Consider the following 23067-nt stretch of genomic DNA (forward strand, 5'->3'; position numbering starts at 1 on the left):
CATTTTATATTTATTATACCTCAGTTTACTATTCTGCTGAGTTGCACACCAAAAGACTATTGTGAATGGTTTCTAAACTACTGGTATTAGCACTCCATGAAACAATTTGACCCCAAGGGTAATTATATTTCACAAAATTTTCATTGCTCTTACCGGATTGGCTAGGTTTTTAACACTTCATTCAGAATTCTTTGCAATCATATTTATTCAAGGTTGAGTCAAGAGACTTCAAATTTCAGTCAGACTACAGAAACATCAGGATGAGACCAATTTGTTAAATAAATTTGCGTGTCTGCTGTCTCATCAAAGTAAAAAAATATGACTGTGTATGTGACTACTAGAAAAGGACTATGAAGTTCCTAATTTCTTGAGATCTAGTATGTTGTCACTTTCAATCTTTAGTATAAATTTGTATCTTGGTACAATAAAACACTTACTGACTGTATATTCAGGAAATAGTATGATAATTTCCCCCTCAGTTACATTATTTCCCTCCGCTTCACCTTGGGCAATAATTGTACCTCAGGGAAAAAAACATACTATTTCCTTCATACCCAGTCAATAAGTATACTTATAAATACAGGTAATACAAGTACTAATTAACATGTTGATGTAGTCTCATCATGCTTCTAAAGACCATATCACCTAACAAGAATAAGAGCTGAATTGCTAAATACGCAACCTAGTTCACAACAAGTAAAATTATATCCCAGTTAAATTTACCAAATTAGTTGACAAGTTAACAAAATCTGCGTAGTCTTTATTAATCAGTTCTATCATGGCACTGCGGAGAATTTTCAGATATGTATTCAGGTCATCTCTCAATGTCTCTAATGGTACTCTTCTTCTACACTCCATCACAAAGTGATCAACATCGAATCCTTCCTGTAAATAGATCTGTTAATTTACTACAACAAATGATAGTAGTTTTTTTAAGGTAAAATTGCAAATGTAGTTATAAACTGAGAGCATGTATATTTTTCTATGTAAGGGACACTTTTTAATATATATAATATTCTATAATTAAAACAAACAAAAAAAACCTACAAATAAATATGTCCTTATTAGAGCTGAGTGTTGTGAGAGAGTTCACAATACAATACATATCATAATACTTTGAAGCAATTTACAATATCATGATGTGTATTGTCATGCAATACTGGCAAGAACTGCCTTTCATAAACATCTTAGTCAATGGTCACTATTTAGAAAGCAAAAAGTCCTCTCAATTATGATTAAAATTGTGCAGGGCATTCACTACTACTTGCCTCTGCAGGTCTCCGACTTTCACGTTTATGGCACAAATAAAAAAAAAAATTCTAACAGAAATTAGATGAATACAGACAAGTTAATTACGAAAAAAAAATGATAACATTTCAATTTTACACTATTTCCAAATAAATTTATGACATATATTTTTTTTTTCTAAACTAAACTCTCTGACACTTCTGAAAACATTGAATACTTACAAGCTAAATACCAAAAATTTAAGATGCTACAATTTTACACTATTTCCAAATAAATTTATGACACTTAATAATATTTTTCCTGAAGTAAACTCTCTGAAACTCTGTCTTAATTTCAACATTTTTCTTTTCAATAGCAAAAAAAAATTATTAAAATCAATTGTGATATATGCCATTAACAATTTCATTTAAAAAGTATGGTTTTGTATATAAAGTAATGGGATATTTGCAAGTGACTAAATACTTTTGGTATGCCTCAGTATGTTAATTGTAAATGCTCTGCAGGGAAGATTTTATGAGGTCGTCAAACAGCAGAAATTGGTAAAATCGGAAATACATAAACAGTAAAATCTGGATTTCAATAAGAGGAATTCCACTAAAAAGCAGAAAAAATCATCCCTTGCTCTGAAACATGAATGGCTAAAAATCTTTTTGTCAGAAATGACTTATTTTGGGAAGTAATGTTAGCAGTTAGGAAGTGATTGTTTGAAATTTAGCACAGATGCTTGAAGTGTCTTATAACAAAGACCTATGATTAAGGAAATAATCTTAATTAGCCAGTTTATTGATAAAATTATCATACAATGGAGAGCAAGATTTCCTGACCTTTCCACTTATTTATTAAACTACTTTTTCCCCTTTTGATGAATGATCTGAAATAAATTGTAGCATATGCCCAGAAAATGTATAAATGGGAAACTGAAGATTTTATTCAATTATCTTTGAAAAAAAGTTGTGATAGGTTAATGTGAAAATAACGAATTACATTTTGGTTTATTTTCATCTTCATAAAAATGGGGGGTAGGCAACTTGTTTTCAATACTTCTTTCTTGTTTGTTTAAGGAGTAAGAACAAGAGGCTCCCAGGAACCTGAATCACCCACCTGGTTAAATTTTGCCTTTCAAAGGCAAAAAATTTAACAAGAAGTTGTCCAACAATTTCGACTCAAGAAGTCTTTGGTAGGGCTTATCATAAGGATCATTTCAACAATTGAAAGTTTCTTATAATCTATCATAATTTTCAAGATATTGACTGAAAACTGTTAAAATTTTCCCCTTTCAAGGGCAATAACTCTTACAAGGAGTCATCTGACAACTTTTATCCCTGAAGACTTTTGTAGTCCTAATAATAAGAATTATTTCAGCTATTGAAAGAATTTGGCTAAACCTAATGGTTTTGGAGATATATGCAAAAACTACTGTCTGACCCTTATGTTCTATTTTTAGTAACGACTGCCATGTTTTTTGACAGATCAAAAATTCGCACATCAGTTCTATGCAGGATACACCAAGAAACATTCGTACTAAGTTTGGTTCTAATTGATCAATTAATGTCAAAGGAGAAGATTTTTGAAAGAAATAACATTTAAAAAAGCAAAAATCGTTGAAAAAGGGCAATATCTCCAACATGACTCATTAGTTTAAAACCAAAATTTGACCAGAGAGACTTCATCATGCTAAACACTTTTACCATGTGTCAGAATTTAGCTAAACCGAACGTTTTGGAGATATTTACAAAAATCTGCTGACACCTATGTTCTATTTTTAGTAATGGTGGCCACGTTTTTCGACGAAATCTAAAATCCCCACATCAGTTCTATGCAGGATACCCAAAGGAACATTCATACCAAGTTTGATTTCAATTGGTAAAATAGTGTCAGAGGAGAAGATTTTTGAAAGAAATAACATTAAAAATAGCAAAAATCGTTGAAAAAGGGCAATAACTCCAACATGGCTAAACGGATTAAACCAAAATTTGACCAGAGATAGATCTCATCATACTGAACACTTTTACCCCGTCAGAATTTATCCCTGAACACTTTTGTAGACCTAATTTTTTGAGGATCATTTGAGCTATTGAAAGAATTTGGCGGCTTTGGAGATATATGTGAAAAACTACTGTCAGACTCCTATGTTCTATTTTTAGTATTTTTTAATTTTTCGACGACAGAGGACGACAACAGATGATGATGACAGACGCCAAGTGATGGCAATAGCTCACACTACATTACAATCAATTGAAGCTTTACAAATAGTAAAAAATGTTTCAAAGACGTCTATGTTATTTGATCGGAACTACTCAGAATCATTCTTCTTCATGACTTCAATCAATCAATCTGTACATTTTTGTTGAAAATACTTGGAACATTTGGTTAAAGACAAGTGACGATGAGAACTTCAACGAAATTAACCTTCATAAATATATCTTTGTCAAAGCAAAGGGATGCTGGTCCACTGGGAAGAGGAACGGTTTTGTTTGGATCACCAGTCATATCCACTGTTTTGCTGGCAAAGCAAGGGAAGTAATACTAATAACATCCGGTTAGGGAGAGTGCAAATTACGTCCGACTGTTCTGACACAGAACAACTTATAAACATTTTTTCGTTTGATATTTGATATAATATTTCATAATTCACAAAATGAAAAGAAGAAACGAAATGTGTTTAGATTCCACTAAAAGTCTTGCGAATGATAAAAAAGAGATTATACGATGTGAAAGTACGAAGATGTGAAAGGGAATTTCCCCCACAGTTTATAATTATAACCAGGAAGTCTCCATAGCCTCAAGCCTCAAGTCGGCCAAGATCTCCTTATTGACACTACAGTAGAGTGTGAATGTTATCATATTTCCACTATTGAAATAGTATTTTCATGGGATAGATGTATATAAACAACATCACCTCAAAGGCAAAATAAGATCAGGGACATATATCACTATACAGGCACTGGTCACTCCTGACAGTCTATATAACGTGTAAAAAACTGTGCCTCCCCAGTCTTTATACAGGTTAAACTTAGAGCCTGTTAGATTTACTTTTGATGTGTGCATACTGGGGGTGAATTATTCAGGAATTTAGATATATAAGTTATAAAATTGACAAAGTTATGATGAAAATGCTGAGGGAGGGTGTGTTCTCAAAACTCTAAATATGATAAAAATGTCAAAATTTACCTGTTAAAATCAATATTTACTTATTTTTTTTATCAGTATTTGCCACAGTTAAGTATTTCAAACTCATTATTGTGTAATGGAAATTATATCATTTTAAAGATGTTTCTTTAATCTTTTAATTGGTAGTAAACAAACAGAAAGACACAAAGATTAATAGCCTGCTGGGGTTTACTTTAGGAACATGAAAATTTTGATATTTCTCTCTCAAGACATGGGTACATTCATTTAGTCATCATTTTATTGTTTTTCAAAGCACACTTATTAAAAATAGCCGTTGCCATTCAGCAGATTTTTCTCTTTCATTTAATATTAATTTCATTTTAATAAATGCAATATTTTTCACAAATATTCAATGACAATTCATACTTTATGAACCTTTAAAAATGAGATTTTTTTTTGCTTATTTGTCTAAAAAGACCTTATTTTGAAATGGAAAATATTTATATTCGTCTATTTTAAATTAATAAAAAATATATTTTGCCATTCTCCAATCTTCTATCTTTGATTTGGGACATCAATCATCGAAATCCATCCTGTGGTTTTAACAAACACCCTTAGCAAAGTTACCCTATTGTCAGTAGTTTTCAAATAGTTCTATTAGTTCCTTTATTATTTATTTTATTTTTTTTTTATTTCTGATAAACCACATATTTTGTATAGAAACACATAACATATATACAGTTCATGCTATACAAAACTATTTACAGACATGTTTGATACATTACAGTATTGATGAAGTTAGTCATGAGGACTCACACTTGTGTTTATAATTTTAATAAATTTACACAAATCAATCAGACTTTTTTTTTTATCTTTTGGTGACATTATTGCCCTAAAATCTAAAATACATGGGCTCTTTATCAACCCCTTGTTGATATACAGTTTTCTCTCTGTTGCAAGTGTTGGACATTTCATAATAAAATGGTATTCACCTCCTATTTCTAAGTTACATAGATTACAAAAGCGATTTTCTCTGCTGATATTGTCTATTGGTAATCAATGGTTAACTGTTCTAAATCTACATAATTTTAAAGAGTTTTTCCTAATTGAAAGTTTTAAAATATTCTTCAAACTAAGTGTTTCTTGCAGTTTTCGCACCAATTGTGATACTGTCATGCCAAGATTGTACTGATCAGTAAGACATAGCTTTACCTTGTATTTTAACCATTCCATGTTAAAAACATTTTGCGTTAACCAAATATTTGATAGCCCACACTCACTGAAATTTTTTTAATACTCTGTTACCACCTTAAATTCACATTTTTCCTCATATACATATTCAGCGTCAGTTTATAAGTGATACATGAGATTGTCTTGTCCCTCTATCCAATGTTCGGTTACATCGTCAACATATAAAAAATAGAAAGTCTGAAACAAAATAAAAAATAAAAACAATACTGTGATCAAACAAACAAAAAATCGAATAAGTATTTTACTTAGTTAAAAAAAAGGTAAAATACAGGTAGATTTAAACTATCAAACCCTTTTGAGGACCCCATAATCCCTAACTTTAATTGATGTTGTTTTAGTCTAATAATTAAATGTTGTTGAAACATGAATAAACCAAATAATTCATATCAAAGTGAAGTTTTGATTACAAATCAATTATTAATATTTGGACTGTCAATCATTAGAAATTGAATCACAAAGAATGTTTTTAAGTTTTAAACATTCCTTTTTTATTTGTATCACTGACTTAAATAAACCTTTTTTGCTTTTTTTAGTAGCATTCTTTGTAATAATCATGCAAATGCTGTAAAATGTGATACACCTAAAAAAAAAGGGTACATGTTTTTATTTTTGTTATTCAGTTGCTTTATAGGTATAATGTATAATTATTCATTCCAATCTGTCTGCTCTTAGGAGATAATCAACATGGAAAATCCAGTAGTTTCAATTTTATTTTAGTGTCCCCCTTAGTTTTGAATTTTACAGTACATTGTATATGCTTTTATCTTCTATGAACAATGATTATATGAAAATTCACGTTGCTTTCTGTTTATTATGACATTTTGAACAAAATATCAAAAATAAAAATGTGTAGGCTTTCCAACCATCAATCACATTTTGTATGATTCTTGTGGACTGCTACTAAATACTATTAATACAAATAATTCTGTTATGTGACTGTGATGTCACCAACCATTTTTTAATGATGTACTCATTATATTTTGACACCAAAATTATAAGAAATTGCCTCAATACCTGTGGTACACACTTGAAAATAACCTGCTTTTGGGTATGAAGTGGGAGGTTATTTCTTCATAGATAGGAAAAAATATAACGCTCATCCCTTAAGTGTTTATTTGTTCTTTATTCCAGATTAGAGATGGAGCTGATATTCACAGAAAATGAAGATGTTAATAAAGCAGTCTTACAGATAGAAGAATACTTGAAAAATAATGGAATACCAGTAACTACAAAAGCATTAAATGGTAATTTATTATCACTATTGCATATCAAAAATTGAACGTCTGCAAAGTTGCTAATGGAAAAAATATTAATAAATTAAAATATGTCTGCCAGTGACACATTTACACCAACAATTTTTTTTTTTTTTTTTTTTTTTTTTTTTTTTTTTTTTTATGAAAAAAATATTCCACTGAAATGATAGCAATGTAAGTATTGGTTTTTACATTTGCAATTTACAAAATAAATTTGTAAATGATATTATTCATTCATTAGTCTGAATTTCAGGTCTGTGAACATTTTCAGGAAACCATTCTATTCAACAGAACTAGATAAGTGAAGTGGTTAAAACCTTCACCATCTTCCACAAATATAAGTTTGGTTATAACATCATTAGTCTTGAATATCTATGATTTTTTTGTCAAACCATTCTTATAGACTAGGTTTCCCTAAACTTGATTATAACTTTTGCTGTCATTGGCAAACATTGGCAAACTTAAAAAGTTTACATTTAAAGCAATATGGTATGTAACAGGTTGAACCAATGATCTTTTGATACAAGGTAATGTCCATGAAAATGAAAATAAACTTTGACCTCTGTAGTTAGAGCTATTCTGGTTCAGTGTATTGTCAGTTAAATACACAAACAGATTACAGTGCATTAGATAATGAAAATTTTAACTCTGTATCCATCTTTAAATTTACTCTCTACAATTTCATCAAAGATGGAAAACATATATATGCCTATGTAGTTTTCTCTCATTGCATTTAAACTAAGGAAGTGGTTGCCATGGTAATTTGCTGAGTATTGTTGAGGACAAGTATTCCACATCCATGCCCATCCAAAATATAGTTTATGACAGCAAGAAGTAGCTAATCAATTCACAATTTAAAAAAAAAATCCATCCTTGAAATATGTGTTTTTTCCTTTTCAGAATTAAAACTTGGAAAGACATGTAATGACAGAGCAAATGAATGAGTAACTGATACATATTAACAAAAAACCAAAACACTAAATAATAAATGTAATAATCAGAACTTCGAACTATTTCTTAAAATTTTCTTACCAGTTGCTAAAACATACTTGATATTGATTTACACAAATTGTCTCTCATTATCATTAATATACAATGTTCATTTTGTTTTCAGACACAAAAAGTGTAAGGAACTTAGATCTTGATGAAGGTGCAGGTAAACCATGGATTGTTATTGTAATGGATAATGTCTTGGTTGAGTTAATGGAAGGCTGTGGAAGAACTGTATCCAAACTCCTAAGTATGCTACTTCATACTCTAGCTATGTTGTTTTTATTGTCTTAACATCTAGTTATATTCTGGAAGTTAACATTTAGTGTTTATAAGTAATATAGAACATTTACCAATGAAATGGAACTTCGTTACATTTCAGGATAAATTATACTCTAACTGTAAATCGTTCCTCTGTAATTAAGTATGGGATATTGGGTCATATAAGCAAAGTGTCAAATATCAATTCTAAAGTTCATTGAACACATTCATTTTGTGTCAGAAATTAAAATAGTGTCAAACATTTGATCACAATTCTAATACATTGCTATATCATGCTTGAAATGTTGTGTCCATACTTGCCCCAAGGATTCATGCAATCCGACCATATAAGGCTGGTTTTCTGTGAGGCATTTGAACACTGTTTCAAGCTTGTTAGAGCCTCTTGTTCAGAACCAAAAAGATGTGTTTCAGATATCTTTTTAAATAAATGTTTGGATGATATAGTAACTTCTTTTCTATTTGGTGAAAATTCATTTTTAAATATTTCGAGAGATGGATTTATTATAACAATAAAATTCTTGTTTGAGTATGCATAAATGATTATATAAACTGCCTTGCAGAACTGACTTCAAAGCCTAATAAGATTATATACTATGTGCTTATTGAGAAGGAAAGAATGGAAATGTTTGAGGCAGACTTTTGCAACATGGTAATGACAGTTGATGAACTAAATGGCATTATGAACAAAAAAACACCAGCTGAATACGATGGTGAGAATTTTAAAGCTCTAAAATTTACTAAGTATTTATTTTTTTAACATTTTTGATTTTGATTCTGTCAGCTGATATTCTTATAATTTTAATACACTTTTTCTAAAATATCCAGAAACTTTCTTGTGTAGTCATGTTGAATATTGATTCAAGTGACCCAGATAAAAATTGTGGTTTCACCACAATCCATACTTATGTACCAGGGGTTTAGATTACTTTCAAGAGTCGAAGTTCCTGGACTTTTTTGCATCCAGAATGAAAGGTCATCAGTAAAAGTAAATGCAAAGTATGATAGCTCCAGGACCTAGGTAATTTTAAGTTGTCCTGCATCTTATATTTAGGATCTTAGACTTTGAGCAATGCTGATTTGAACCCCTCTGTACCAAGTTTTGATGTTGTATCATGACTGTTCATGGTTTGACATCTTAGGACTTATTAAGCTGTTCCCTGCAAAAAATTTTATTCACATTAATACTAAAAGGGTGTGAAAATTTCTAACTTTACAGTAGTATATCAAAACTCATATTGACTTACTTTACTTGTAGTGCTATTCTCTGTAAGAATCAGGCAGAGAGTGAATCATGGTAGAAAAAAAAAAACGTCTTTCTAGTCCTATTCAAAATGTTATCTGAAATGCAGATATGGCATTCATTTCTTTTTAAATGTCAATAGACTATGAACTATGTGTGTACATGGTCAATTTTGTTTTTTGTTATTGTTTTTTTTTTGACTTGATTCATTATTTTTTCAATTGTCTGATTCTTACAGATTCCAGTACTTAATTATTAGCCCCTTGCAGTTATATATGAATCTACCTATTTGTCTACATCTCTTGCATTGCACTCCTCCTAAAAGATATTTTTTTATTATTACTCAGTGTTCTAGGATTCCACTTTCAGGTCACCTGGGGCAAGTGCAATTTTGGTGTGGGGAAATTTTTTTTTTTTTGCTCCACTTTCCCTTTGGCAAGTAGAAAACTTGAATTTTTGAAAGGATTTCTTAAGATTGGAAAGCAAAATTTAACTGTGGGAAAGTTCATCTTCATTTAGAGTTTTTCTGTGGATACCTAGAATTTTAAAAAATGCTAGATCTCTGGGTCAATGCTGATGTCACATACATCTACCCATCTAACTCAAATTTCAATGTAACTTTTCAATATTGTGGGAGGATTTGCTTCTACATTTTAAATCCTAATTTTGAAAATTGAAAGAATGAGACAGTTATTAAAATTGTGTCTATTTACAAATGGGCATGGCCCTGTATTTCTTGACAAACCTCAAGTTTTTACCCTAAGATAAAAGTCTGTGAGTAAGAAAAATATATAATGAATGAATAGATTCAATTTCATTCTACTTTAATATGAACATGTTTTTTTTGTAAATGAGCAAATTTTATTTTGAATTATCAGTATTATTTTAAAAGAAACTATGTATTTGTACAGTATATGGTAACTTTTTAATGCAGAAATTTCCAATACATGTGCAACACTACAGTCTTTGAATCTAGAATCTTTTGGATCCATCTCAAACAACACAAGTAAAGAAGAACAAAAGTGCAAGGATTCAGGTATGGTGTTTATATTCCTAAGAACAAAATTCTAGTGATGCAGTTACAATGTTATTTTTCACAAGATCAAAAAGTCCAAGAATTCAGATATGATGCTAATTTTCACAAGATCAGTGTCAAAGGTCAACGTTCACAAGATTCACATTAATCTTATACAAATACTTTTTAAACAAATACACCTGTTTTGGCTTCTTCCATGTGTTTTGTTCATACATTTTTGCTGATTTCTTTCAGAGTTTTTTTAAAAGTTAAATATTTCTCTCCCTCTTTGGTTGGAAGATATGTTTTTGTCATGTCCATCTGTCTTTTGATGAGGCCATCACACTTTTGTAAGTGCAACTCTTCCTCAGAAACTTCTGCATCAAATTTCATTAAATTTTTCTGTGAGTTAGGACATATTATATGCATACCAGGAATTTTTTAATCACTAAATTTTGTGGAAGTAATGCTCCTTTCAACTTCAAAACTGTATGAAATATACATATGTACCACTGAGGCAGATTGCAAATCAACTAATAGATCCTTTTATATCAAAAGTACATTTCACGATTTCATGCTTTCATGGTGTCAATGTTACAAAAGACATTGTTTATTTATGGACTTCTTTATAAACATGAGTTAAACACAAATTTTATTTGGGAATATATTGTTTACTATTATTGTGGCATTACATTCAGTTGAAGTTTTATGTGATCACTTTACAAACAGTCTAAACATTTTTTAAGTTTATGTGTTTCAAAATGAATTGTTTCTGTAAAATGTCTAGAATGTCTTCTTGGGTCTGTTTCTTTTCAAGCATGTTTCTTTTCCAGCATCATTTTGTCTGGAATAAAAGTGTCTTTTATAAAATTGACTTTTTATATATGACTACAAACAATTTTGTTTTGTCTTGACATTGATGTCCACAAACTTTGGTTTTCCTATCTGTTAATGGATCTATATGAAACTTTATCATAAGGTTCCTTACTCTAATTGAAGGTTGGTATTGATGATGGGGTCAAGACCCAACCATTTGAAAACTTGTGGGGCCAAAAATGAGCATTTCATAAAACTCTGTATATATGCTGATTTCTTGACAAATATAAATAGGGAATGAATTAAAATTCCTTGATTATACATCTGTTTTGATTAAACATGCTATAATCAGGTTGGTTCAGAGGTTGGAAATTAAACTTTCAAGTTTGTTTGATCTCATTGAAAAATTGAATTCTTGGGGTTTTATGAAATGCTGAATATAACTGGACTGGTAGCTGTAGTTACTTTTTATTTTGGGCCCCATTTTCAAAATGTTTCACATCAAAGGTTGAAGGATTTAAATTATTTCTACTCTTTTTTGTTAAAAAATAAGCATGAAAAAAAAGTACTTGCAATTTTTTTTCCCTGGTGTTACACCAATGGTGAGAGTAGGTCTAGTATCACTTGACTCCATCAGTCTTTTGTCCTTCAACCCGTTTGTCTATTAGTCCATTATTCTGTCCATGTATTACACTTAGAGGTACCTACTTGAGTATTCTGTAGCACAAAAATACACTGAACCATTTATAAATTTTAAGGATTTATTTATGCTTTTTATCCTGAAAAACAGGACTTCTCTTATGCTGTAATAATGGTTACTATTTAAAAAAAACATTTAGGGTATCACAATACAACACTGGTAAAAGTAAGATCAGTTGCAAACCAGAGTTAAAACAAAACAGAAATTTGAATGTCAAGATTAGACATGTAGAAAGAACCAACAATGAATAGGAGCTAAACTTAGGAAAATCAACAACCCCCTGATTATACACAAAAAAGCTGGAATGGAGGTGTAAATATATGATTTCTTAATCCATAAATCAGTACTATGTTTCTAATGTCCATTTAGTAGCCAATTAAAATGGAAATCAGAGAGTATTTCTTATATATATATGTCATAATTGTGATGATTATCAATAGTCCATTTTTCTATAGTATAATTTTTATCAGTTACAGTTTTAATAAGCACTTTGCAGTCACATAATATTGACGATGATATGAATTATATTCTCATGACACTCATGATTTAAATGGACCATTCTGTAACATTCTTTAGTACTTTATCATATTTTAAAAAAAAAAAAATTGATAGAATATATTCATGTGAATTTAGGCTAAAAAATACTGAAGTGTCAACAATTGGACAATTCAAATATGACAAAAGATGAATGGCTCAAAATCATTTTGTTAGAAAGAGTAATCAAGGGAACCAAGGTTATAGCAGTAATCAAAAGAATGTAATCCAGGGACAAAGACCAGACATGGAAAACAGACATACACAACAAAGAACATAAAATAACTAAAATCATACATACAAAGTAACAAAAGCAAATGAGCAACTCCGACTCCACTAAAAACTGGGAGAATGGACCAAGTTATGTATTTGGGACAATATGCAGTTAAGTAGTGATTGTTTGAACACAGACAAGCAGTGTGTGTTATAAAAAGTCTTGATTATTTCTATTGTTGAGACATTAGCTATGTAACAAAATAGTGGTGCGTAATCAACAATATCAGTTTTTATTTGAGTAGAAATAGCTCTGTCCCTCATAGGTATAACCTAAAATTCTGTTAAAATTGTGTAAAAATGAAGATAAGAAAAATAAAACTTGACACAAAAACTAATGCACTGGAAAAGAGGTAAGTGACACATCATCAAACACCAATAACTGATTATTGATGGAAATCTTCCTGTTTCTGTTGATGGTGATGCAAAGTATTACATGTAATTCACAAGTCTAAGTGCTTGTATATTGTATACATTCATTAAAGATAATGTAAAGACTTGTCAACGGAACAAAAGCCAACAACCAGAAAATGGGAATCAAGGAAGTGTAACTGGTGTTTCCACAGGCAATTTATACCCATCCCTTCTAACTTCATATGTTGGTGCTGGTGTATCCCACAATGTATTTGAACCTCCACATCGAACATCATACCAATCCATAGAAGGAAATAGTTGTGATTCATCTGGTCCACCTGCTATGCCTTGTCAGAGTGGCATGGGATACAACTGCAACTCAATGCCGAACATTTATCATGACCGCAGTTACCAACAATGGAATCCTTTGCATCCTTTGTCAGTCACAGGAAGTGAGACAGGCAAACCCATGACAATGAACAACTTCAGCTACAGACCAGAGATTTTGGATATTAACAGAAACTTCTCACCTCCATTTAACCCAAATATACTTACAGACGGCTCAGGTACTTACATTCTTCCCCTCCAATTTCTGTTTATACCATTAAAAATTGTATTGGTAAGAAGGTTTAGCACTTTTGGATCATTTGGATCTTAACTGCAAAAGAAAAGCTGGTAATTATTTTTTGGAACCATTAAGGCTTTAGGGAGGAACCAAAACATACTATTTCTTGGTTGTGGGTCATCATAAAACAAGGAGCTGAAATGGACAAAAAAGAAGAACCTTTTTTTACCCTAAATAGATAGCTGATTACTTGACCATTTTCAATGGATGTAAATTAAAAGTTACTTAGGTTTTCAAATATTTTATTTCTGTATTCAAGTTGGACCAAAAGTAAGAATGATTCAACGGTACATTTCTATGCGACCGAAAAAAAATTTTTTTGGTCATATAATGGTTTTACCCTTTCATCATCGGCAGCGATGGCAGTGGCGTTGCTGTTGTCATCATCGTTGACATCTTTAGTTTATTTCTGAAAAAATGAGTAAAACCTGTCCAATTTGAAATTTTAAAAAAAAATTGTTATTAGGGACATGGCAGAGACCCAATGTAACTTATAAGCTCAATGGTGACCGTAGATGATTATTTAGATAGTCAGTAGTTTAGTTTTGTTGGAGATAAACAACAAATGTTCTGACTGTCTAAATAATCATAGACAGTTACCGGAGCTTTTAACATTTTTATACGATTTCGCTTATCTACATTATGCGGAAACAAATTAAATCTTTTTATCGAACTATATTTCTTCAAAGAAAATCATTCAGTGGTTACTGGTAAAATCTTTTTGTCTTGTTGTCCAGGTCAAATGTACACACTGGCTGGTGGCATGATTGAACTATTCTGGTCAAATTGTTTAAAACATGCGTCACTTCATTGATAGAACTACATCAGTCTCAGTGTCATTCTTCAACTATTGTTATAATTGGTGGATGGATTTTCCTTTTATGGTCATTTGCCCATTTCATTTAATTATTTTTATCAGTGGCTAATGGATTTTTCTTACTTTGCATATTTCCGCTTGGGTTATTTGGATGAACGGTTTTATCCAATCATGAGTGGTTAACACAACGCAAAATCTTACAATAGATTTTGGAAGTTTTTGCCCTACCACTTTTAGAAATAAGGGGGAAAATAGGCGTTATCATTGATAGAGAAAGCTTATTGTTGATCCAATTTTTATAATTCAGATGTCCATCTGTTCCTTTTAAAATTCTGTTTTGAAAATTTTGTACAGGGTAGGCTTATCCTGAACTTTTTTGGAGTTAAAGGGGTACAAAATTAGGCCGTGCCTAAAAAATCAACTTTTTTATTTTTTCAGTCAGATTTTAGGTATCTGTTAATGTGTTCAAAGGGGTTAAAGGGGCAATACCCCCAAAAAACGAGAAAAAAAAGTGTCCAAACCAGTTATTTTGTCCATAATGAACTGTTAGTTCCTATGCTAAAGTGTGTTCAAAAATTATCTTGTGTCCACACTTGTCCCAAATTTTCAGGGTTCCACCACTGTGGTTGTATTATGTGCCTCGTGAAGCTCTTCATTAAAAATATTATTTTAGGTGCTTTTAAGTGGAATATAACCCTGTATTATATATATTGATTTTGGATGCCTGAATTGGCTTTCACTAGACCAGTTGAGAAATACTAACAGAGTCACTATTTTATACAAAATATTGAACAACTTTATTGCAGTGAACCTCTAACTGTACCATACTCAAAATGCATTTAGCACTAATCCACTACAATACTAGATTAAAAATACCACTATTTTATAAAAAAAAAATTCACTTTTTTTTTTCCACAACTGGGTCTCTGGATCAGTTTTAATTGCTGTCTTGTTTGAATAAAGGCTTTAAAAATTGTAATAAATCACTCCAATTCATGTCATAAATTGATCTTAAACCTGTGGTCAAGACTATTAGGAGGAGATGTCATGAGAAAATGTAGGAGTGAAATTGGATTTAAGTTCAAATAAGCTCTGTTGCTACAGTAATTAAATGTCAATCCTTGTAAGAATCAGGCAGTAGGTGAAACATGGTATGAATTAAAAACATTATTTTGATAGTGTAATTTGAATATTTGCGCAGAATCAAGGTAAACAGACAAGTTTTTCCATATCATGCTGGATCATTGAGATATAATTTCATTGAAGTGCACTGAAAATGAACATTTCAAGGGCAAATAACTGTCAAAAACCTCATTTTTTGAAGATTCTGTTGAAAAATTTCTGAGCAAATCCAGTGACGCAGAGATCAAATAATGGTCTTTTCAAATAGAGAAAGCATTCTTGAGTGATATTTTATTGTCAGATCAATAGGTTTTTGACATGCATGTTTCTGATTTTTCCCATTTTGCCAGATTCTTACAAACACTTACACTTAATGGTTAAACTATGCTGTGAAAACAAAACTTTGACAATTTTTTTTTTGAGAAAATATTCAGAGGGAGATCTCCCACTTAAGTATTTTTATAAGGTAAACACCAATGCTTTTTATTCAAGCAGAATTATAATTAAATTTAATAGCAGGCCCATTGCAGACTTAGTTCAATGAATTCTTGAAAATAGTGGATTTACTATTAAATCTGACTTTCTGCAATATTTATTTTCTCCATGATATTTGTAATTTGATAATTTTTAATATTCAAGCTTCCTCCACCTTTATAATGGCTGGTAGGATAGATAAGTTCCAGATAAATATGTACAGACATACTGATTTCATTGAGGCTATACAAATTTCAAGTAGACCATTTACCGTAAAATAGTTTAATTGTATTCAATGTTTCAGACAACCGTTTATCATGTGACAGATGTGGCCATTCCGTAATTCCGAAGAGTAACCAGGTATTTTTTATTTCATTAACTTAATTACTGTTTTTAAGATTTATCAAAACAATGTATTGTCAAATGATGGAAAGTGACATCATCATGATATTTTTAACTGTTTACATTAAAAAGATAAGTTCTTATCACAAAGTTTTTATCTGCTTCAACAATGGTGAAAGCAGGTGTATTAGCCACTTGATTCTGTTCGTCCTCCCATCATACTTAGGGAGTATCTACATTGTGACATCTGTTAGTCAAGAAGTATTGAACCAATATTAATTATTCACACATTGATTAAATACATATTTAAGATGTGCTCATCCTGTTATGGAGAAATTCAACAATTTTTTTCCTACATTTTAAGCATGTTTACCCTTTTTGCCATTTTTTGTACTTTATTGTTTATACTTTGTATAATCTGTAACTCAAAAGTATTGAACCAATTTTATTCAAACTTTGCACAATGTTTATATTACAGATGTTGATGATGTGTACCTTCTGATATGGAGAAATTGTATTATTTTTTCATAATTTTAGCAAGTTGCACTTAGCCACTCAAAAAGTATTAAACCAATGTGATTCAGTAACCTGCTTAGTGTTCATATTTATGTTGAAGATATATGTACTTATGTACTGACTGATATATGGCAGTGGCCATACTTGTTAACCTTCCCAAATTAAGGGGGGATTAGGGGAGACTCCAACAAAAGCAATGAAAAATTTAGAATCTCTCACATAAAAATAAAATTTGGGGGAGGTTTTGGTTAAAATTACTAATTTTAATTGAATTTTTACATTAAATATTTGTTTTTACATAAAAATCTCCCACATAAGACAGTGTCAATGAAGGAGAACCTCCCACATGAGAGAGTGTCAGTGGAGGAGAATCTCCCACATGAACTGTTCCAAAGTCCAGATGTTTTATAATTGATTGAACAAGACTATATAAAATAAACTTTGTCTGCAGATATTAAGACAGTCTAGGTGTCGAATGCACAAAAAGTCATAAGTGTGAAATTTATCATAAATTATGACATCACAATGCTATTTTAGATTGTGACATCATTACTTACTATCAACTTTACTCTTACAACCTTTTGTGAATTCGACACCTGGTTACTAATCAAAATAATTCCCAATTTAGCTGTTGTGAGCAGTTAAAAAAAATGCTGCTAAATTTTCTAGTTAACACTTTAGGATGATTTGATTTAAGTGCTTGATATTTTTCAGACTTTACCAAGTGACATTGGCCCATCATCAGCAACATTTAACTCAGCAGGTAATTGATAGTGTTTTTTTTTTCATTTCTTCAAATTGCATTGCCACTAAATAGAAGACATAAAATTGTATTGCCACTTATTGAAATATAAAATTGTATTGCCACTAATTGGATGACCCAAAACTGTGTTGCCACCAAATAAAAAACACAAAATTGTATTGCAATTTAATTGAAAACTTAAAATTGTGTTGCCATTTTACTATAAATAGTGAACTTTGTGCAGCAGTTTTATATTATTTTTTTTGTGTTATAACCTGTAACAAGAAAATCAGCTTATAATGCAATTCAATAAATGTTACAAATTAAAGATTGGTAGAAAATGGTGAGAAAAAGATGATAAGTAATATTATAGTCAATCTTAGTAACCCTTTACATTAGTGACATGTACTCTATATTCTAGTTATTACCAACATTTCTTGGTTCACTATACTTTTGATAATCTGAAATCACATACATAATTCATCATCAATTAATGCAAGTTTGAGATGTGTTGTATTTCATTGTCATATAAGTGTTCACACTTGCCCAATTTTTCAAGGTTTGACTTTTCTATAACCTCCTCAATTTTATGGGATTATAAAGGAATTACCACACCCATTTGTCTGATTTTTTTTTTATATTTTAAATGCATTCCTGCTTAACAACATAATGGATTTTTAATGGATATCCATGAAGGGAGATGATAATTGTGAATTGCTTGCAAAGGGAGATAATCCAACCTGTTTGGAGTCCATTTGGAAGAATCCTTTTGTGAATCTGTTCACACTTTTAGTTTATTTATTTATGGCATTAATGGTAAGCAACTCACTGAAGACTTCAAAAACATATTTTTTGGCTTAATTTTCAGGGTTTGCAAGTTATCCAGCTCCGGCTGTTATGCAGTGTAATTTATTCACTTTTTTCATCTTAGGTGGAGCTTCTGGCATTACAGAAAAAGAAAACATGTCAGTGCACCCTGACTCTAAAGTCTTTGTTTGGGATCTAAAGGAAGACGTAATGGCTATGATTCGTGATGGTTTAGATTGTGCTGAAACATACAACTGGAAAAAGTTAGCTGATATTCACAAGTGGTCGTTTGGTGATATATACAGACTGGAACAGAAATGGAAGAGTCGTAAAATAGACAGTCCTTTCATGCATTTGATTGAGGGGTTTCAGCATTACACTTTGTATGACTTGAAAATGGATCTTAGTAAAATTCCTAGAAAAGATCTTCTGCATAAAGTGAATGAACTTCACTGCAAAGGAATGTTGTTTCACTCATAAATGTTCACTTTAAGTACCAACTGCACATGGTAGCATTTGTGGTTTCATGGTTTTGTCAGACCACAAATTCTAAACTGGCAATTGGAGGAAAAGTTTTCAATTAGTATGCTCATATGAAATCTATAAACTAATAAATGTCATGGGTTGAAGAGGATTTGGGGCCATTGTTTCTTTACGTTTTTATGGCCTTCTCTGTGGTAAAAAGGGGTCAAAATGCCCTTCAAACTGACCACTCTGTCATTTTTAAACTGCTAAATTGCCCTTCATTACTTTGGTCCAAGAGACAAATGGCCCATGTTGTTTTCTTTCCAGAGAATTTCCAGTGGAAATAAATACTAGTGAATTGATGTATCTACTCACTACTGGTTCATATGTATTGGCAATCTTGTTTAAATCATTACCCTTTTGCATAACAAGATTTGTTCGTTCTGGAATCTCAGACTTGTTTGAACAAAATCAAGATTTCTGGAACACTTTTCCTACATTAAAGTTAAGCTCGGTATGTTAACTTTATGCATGGTGTTACTTTTTACTATAACTGTTGTTTTATTGTTTTGTATTTATTACAATATCAACGGGAAAATTGAAATTTTCCATTAAAAGAATAGGGCAGTAGTTTGGTTATGTTGCTTTGTGTGAAAGCTTATTAAAAAATTAAGCATCTATGTTTACAAAAGCTAAACCACTAAATAGTTTGTTCAAACCTCTGGCTGTATAATGGCAATTAGGGTTTTTGAAGGCTTTCAAATATTATAAAATGTTTCTTGTCAGCTGCTTTTGCTAGGTCCTTGATGAAAACATTAATTTCAGGTGCAGAGTTTATTAATATTTTTTTCTGACAAATTTAATGAGAACTCAAACAGGAACCTTCTTTTTTTAGGGGGAAAAATATAAAAATTGAAATAGTTAAATGTTAGTGCACTGTACTTCATATCTCTGAATAATAACTGCATATTTTTTTATAACTTAAGATCACAAATCTCCGATTGAATTGGGAATTAAAAGGAAAAACTATCATATGGCCAAAGGTGTGGACACAATTGAATATAGAGTACATGTGTGGCTTTTGTATTTTTTACCTGGATTTGAATTTAATTTTGCTGTGTTTTTATGCATCATTTTCTATCTCCTGATCAAGAGAGAACCATAATTATACACACTTGTATTCAAGAGACCTTTACACTAACAGGTTGTCATTGACTATTATTTATTTCATGTGTTTTTTTTTTTATTTTATTGCAATATGATTTTAATGTAATATTTGTTACAGAAGTTGGCTCTAAGTGATGTATGGTTACATCAGGTTTTAATGGTGGGTGTTTTGTGGTTTTAAGCTTGTTGTAAATGAGCATTGTTGTTAGTTTGGGTTGACATTTGCCATTTCTGAACTCTGGCTAAATAAACGAACTTTAAGATGTGTTGTGTATTAGTCCTTTCGTTTTACATCTAAAATTTTAATTATTCAAGAATTACTGTTACAATATGTATATATGGTTATCATTAACTTCAGCCATTTGTTTGTAATGAATCTGTTTAACTTACAACGGTATATGGCATGGATCAAGCTTACTTTTGATTGAGTTTTTAGCTCACCTGAACGAAGGCCATGTGAGCTATTGTCATCACTTGGCGTCTGTCGTCATTAACAATTTTTCAAAACTCTTCTTCTCAGACACTACTCAACCAATTGGAACCAAACTTGGTATGAATGTTCCTTGGGGTATCCTACATAGAACTGATGTGGGGATTTTTTATCCATTAGAAAACATGTCCTTGTAGTTTTCACATATATCCCCCAAAACCGTTAGGTTTATCCAAATTTTGATATGGGATTTAAGTGTTGAGCATTATCAGATCTATCCGCGTTAAAATTTTAGTTTTAATCTGTTAAGCCATGTTGGGGTTATTTCCCCTTTTCAATGTTTTTTTTTGTTATTTTAAATCTTCTTTCAAAAATCTTCTCCTCTGACACTACCAGACGAATTGGAACCAAATTTGGTATGGATGTTCCTTAGGGTATTTTTCATAGGACTAATGTAGGGATTTTTGATCTGTGGAAAAACATGGCTGCTGTTACTAAAAATAGAACAAAGGGGTTATTCAGAAATCTCATACATAGGTTAAGCCAAATTCTTTCAGTTGCTGAAATAATTATTATTACTAGGCCTACAAAAGTCTCCAGGGATCGAAGTTGTCAGATGACTCCTTGTAAGAGTTATTGGCCTTGAATGCCTATTTTTTGAAAACTATGATAGATAGAATGAAACTTTCAGTTGCTGAAATGATCCTTATGATAAGGCCTACAAAAGCTTGTGGAGATAAAAGTTGTTGGATGACTCCTGGTTAAGAGTTATTGCCCTTGAAGGGCAAAAAAAATTATGTTTTTAGCAGTTTTCAGCTAATATTATGAAAACTATATTAGACAGAAACTTTTAATTGATGAAATGATCCTTATGATAAGCCCTATGGAGTCAAAAATCGTCGGACCACTCCTTGTTAGAGTTATTGCCCTTGAAAGGCAAAAATTTGACTAGATGAGTGATTTGGACTCCTGGGAGCCTCTTGTTTTTTTTTTGTATGACTGGGCATTGTATTGTATGAATGGCTGCATCCAAGTTTTAACATGTTGAAATGTTCCATATTTTATAAGTTTCTATCTTGATGAAATTTTTTACATTATATGGTAGTCCAGACTCCACTGATTTTGAACCCTCTCTTATTGCTACACAATAGAAGTTTTATACAAATGAAAAAAAAAACATTGTTTTAAAACAAAAAACTCTGCAAATTGAATTAATGAAAAAAAATGTATTGCAATAAAATAGGATAAAAAGTCAACAAAGATAGTAGAGAAAATTATAACCTACTGAGGAAATTTATCAGAATTGTTCATTCCTCATTGCAATGTGGGCTTTTTTGTGATGTAGGATTATTTTTCTTTATCTCTATTGTTCTTTTTAATGTTCATGACTTCTTCGCTGATTGTTTCTTAGATATTTCCACTACCTGTGTGCTTCTCTATAAAGTTTTATAGTACTTTACCTCACTTTGCAGGAGGTATAAAGTGAACATGGTGTCTGTTTGTCCTTCCCTTTTCATTTTCTCTGCAACTACATATTACAGGCACTTGATATTTTGAAAGAAGTGTTATAAAGTTGTGCCATATTTAAGACTCAAGCAACACTAATTTCATATTTGACAGCTTTGTTTATATTTTGGCCAAATGGTCACTGAGATGGGAGGCTGTGGATATCCTTAAGTGAGCTTTTCTCATAGTGTTAATAGAAATTTAAATATTTTTTTTTTCATAGGACAGCAAATATAATAGAATATGGCTGTTGGTTTCGGTTTTTGTAAATTAAATTAAGTATTTGGATCAGGCTAAGATTATTTTAGGGAAATGACCACTACTGCTTGCATAGGAATAAATACTGAATGGTGGCTGAACAAATTTTTTTTTCAAATAACTTTAGTAAAAGTGTATGGATCTCTACAGAATTGTACTACAAGGTTCCATACCACAAAAAGGAGGTTTGAAATTATTTTAGAGGTAAACCTTAATCTCTTTGGAATAAGTGTCAAAATAGTGCCAAAAACAAACATTTTTCTTTAAAAAAAATAGTGTAAAAAGATGGTTGGTGTTAATCTTAGCTATTTTGGAATTATTGACCACATAGAGGCTTAAATAAATATTTGTATATATACATTTTTTTCTATTAATGTCTAATTGCAAGTGTAATATTCTTGGACCACTTACATTCTTGTCAGAAATGTATATTAAATCCCAATCCATTCAGCTTGATATGTTGTGCCTCTGTAGACGCATCAAGCAGTATCCTGTGAAGTATTTTATTAAAAAGTCCCTTTATTCTGCCAAATGTGTGCCAAATTAAATCATGATTTGTAAAGAAAAAATATATTTTTTATACTAAAATGATTAGGTACAGCAAAACATTTTTAAATTCTTACTCTTTGTACAGATAATTGTTTTGTCACTTTTGATACTGTTCTTGATTGTTATTTATGTAATGAAGCAATGTATCTTAATAAATAAAATAAAATTTAGCTTTTTTAA

The 23067-nt window shown here is 30.9% G+C and overlaps 2 protein-coding genes across 4 annotated transcripts in view; one reads left to right on the forward strand and one right to left on the reverse strand.

Moving 5' to 3' along the window:
* The window catches only part of LOC148623900 (conserved oligomeric Golgi complex subunit 2-like), a 28490-nt gene extending 24686 nt beyond the window's left edge, over positions 1-3804 (reverse strand). The window contains exons 1-2 of the mRNA XM_088566200.1: positions 3658-3804; positions 724-885 (exon numbers count right to left, since the gene is read on the reverse strand). Of these exons, the coding sequence (XP_088422326.1) occupies positions 724-885; positions 3658-3738 (243 nt within the window). The 5' untranslated portion in view covers positions 3739-3804. The remainder of the gene's footprint in view (positions 1-723; positions 886-3657) is intronic.
* Positions 3805-3940: 136 nt separating this feature from the next.
* LOC148623901 (uncharacterized) lies at positions 3941-23067 on the forward strand. Of its 3 annotated transcripts, none has more exons than XM_088566203.1 (9): positions 3941-4071; positions 6742-6854; positions 7978-8103; positions 8696-8845; positions 10310-10411; positions 13199-13633; positions 16410-16465; positions 17678-17726; positions 18637-21680. In XM_088566203.1, exons 2-9 carry the CDS (start codon positions 6749-6751, stop codon positions 18990-18992), a joined length of 1380 nt encoding a protein of 459 aa, XP_088422329.1. In that variant the 5' UTR covers positions 3941-4071; positions 6742-6748; the 3' UTR covers positions 18993-21680. The 3 variants fall into 3 exon arrangements, with proteins under 3 accessions (XP_088422329.1, XP_088422328.1, XP_088422327.1); XM_088566202.1 differs by having other exon boundaries at positions 3943-4078; positions 18637-23067; XM_088566201.1 differs by having other exon boundaries at positions 4008-4254.

This window comes from Perna viridis, chromosome 2, assembly GCF_037379345.1.
Source record: "Perna viridis isolate PV_CMFRI_1.1 ecotype Kerala chromosome 2, ASM3737934v1, whole genome shotgun sequence".
Taxonomy (NCBI): domain Eukaryota; kingdom Metazoa; phylum Mollusca; class Bivalvia; order Mytilida; family Mytilidae; genus Perna; species Perna viridis.

Excerpts from the sequence above, each read along its gene's own strand:
- LOC148623901 (XM_088566203.1), top strand. The coding sequence starts at position 6,749 with ATGGAGCTGATATTCACAGAAAATGAAGATGTTAATAAAGCAGTCTTA. Across the intron at positions 8,104-8,695 it reads AACTGTATCCAAACTCCTAA|AACTGACTTCAAAGCCTAAT; the intron begins GTATGCTACTTC and ends ACTGCCTTGCAG. Across the intron at positions 13,634-16,409 it reads TATACTTACAGACGGCTCAG|ACAACCGTTTATCATGTGAC; the intron begins GTACTTACATTC and ends TCAATGTTTCAG.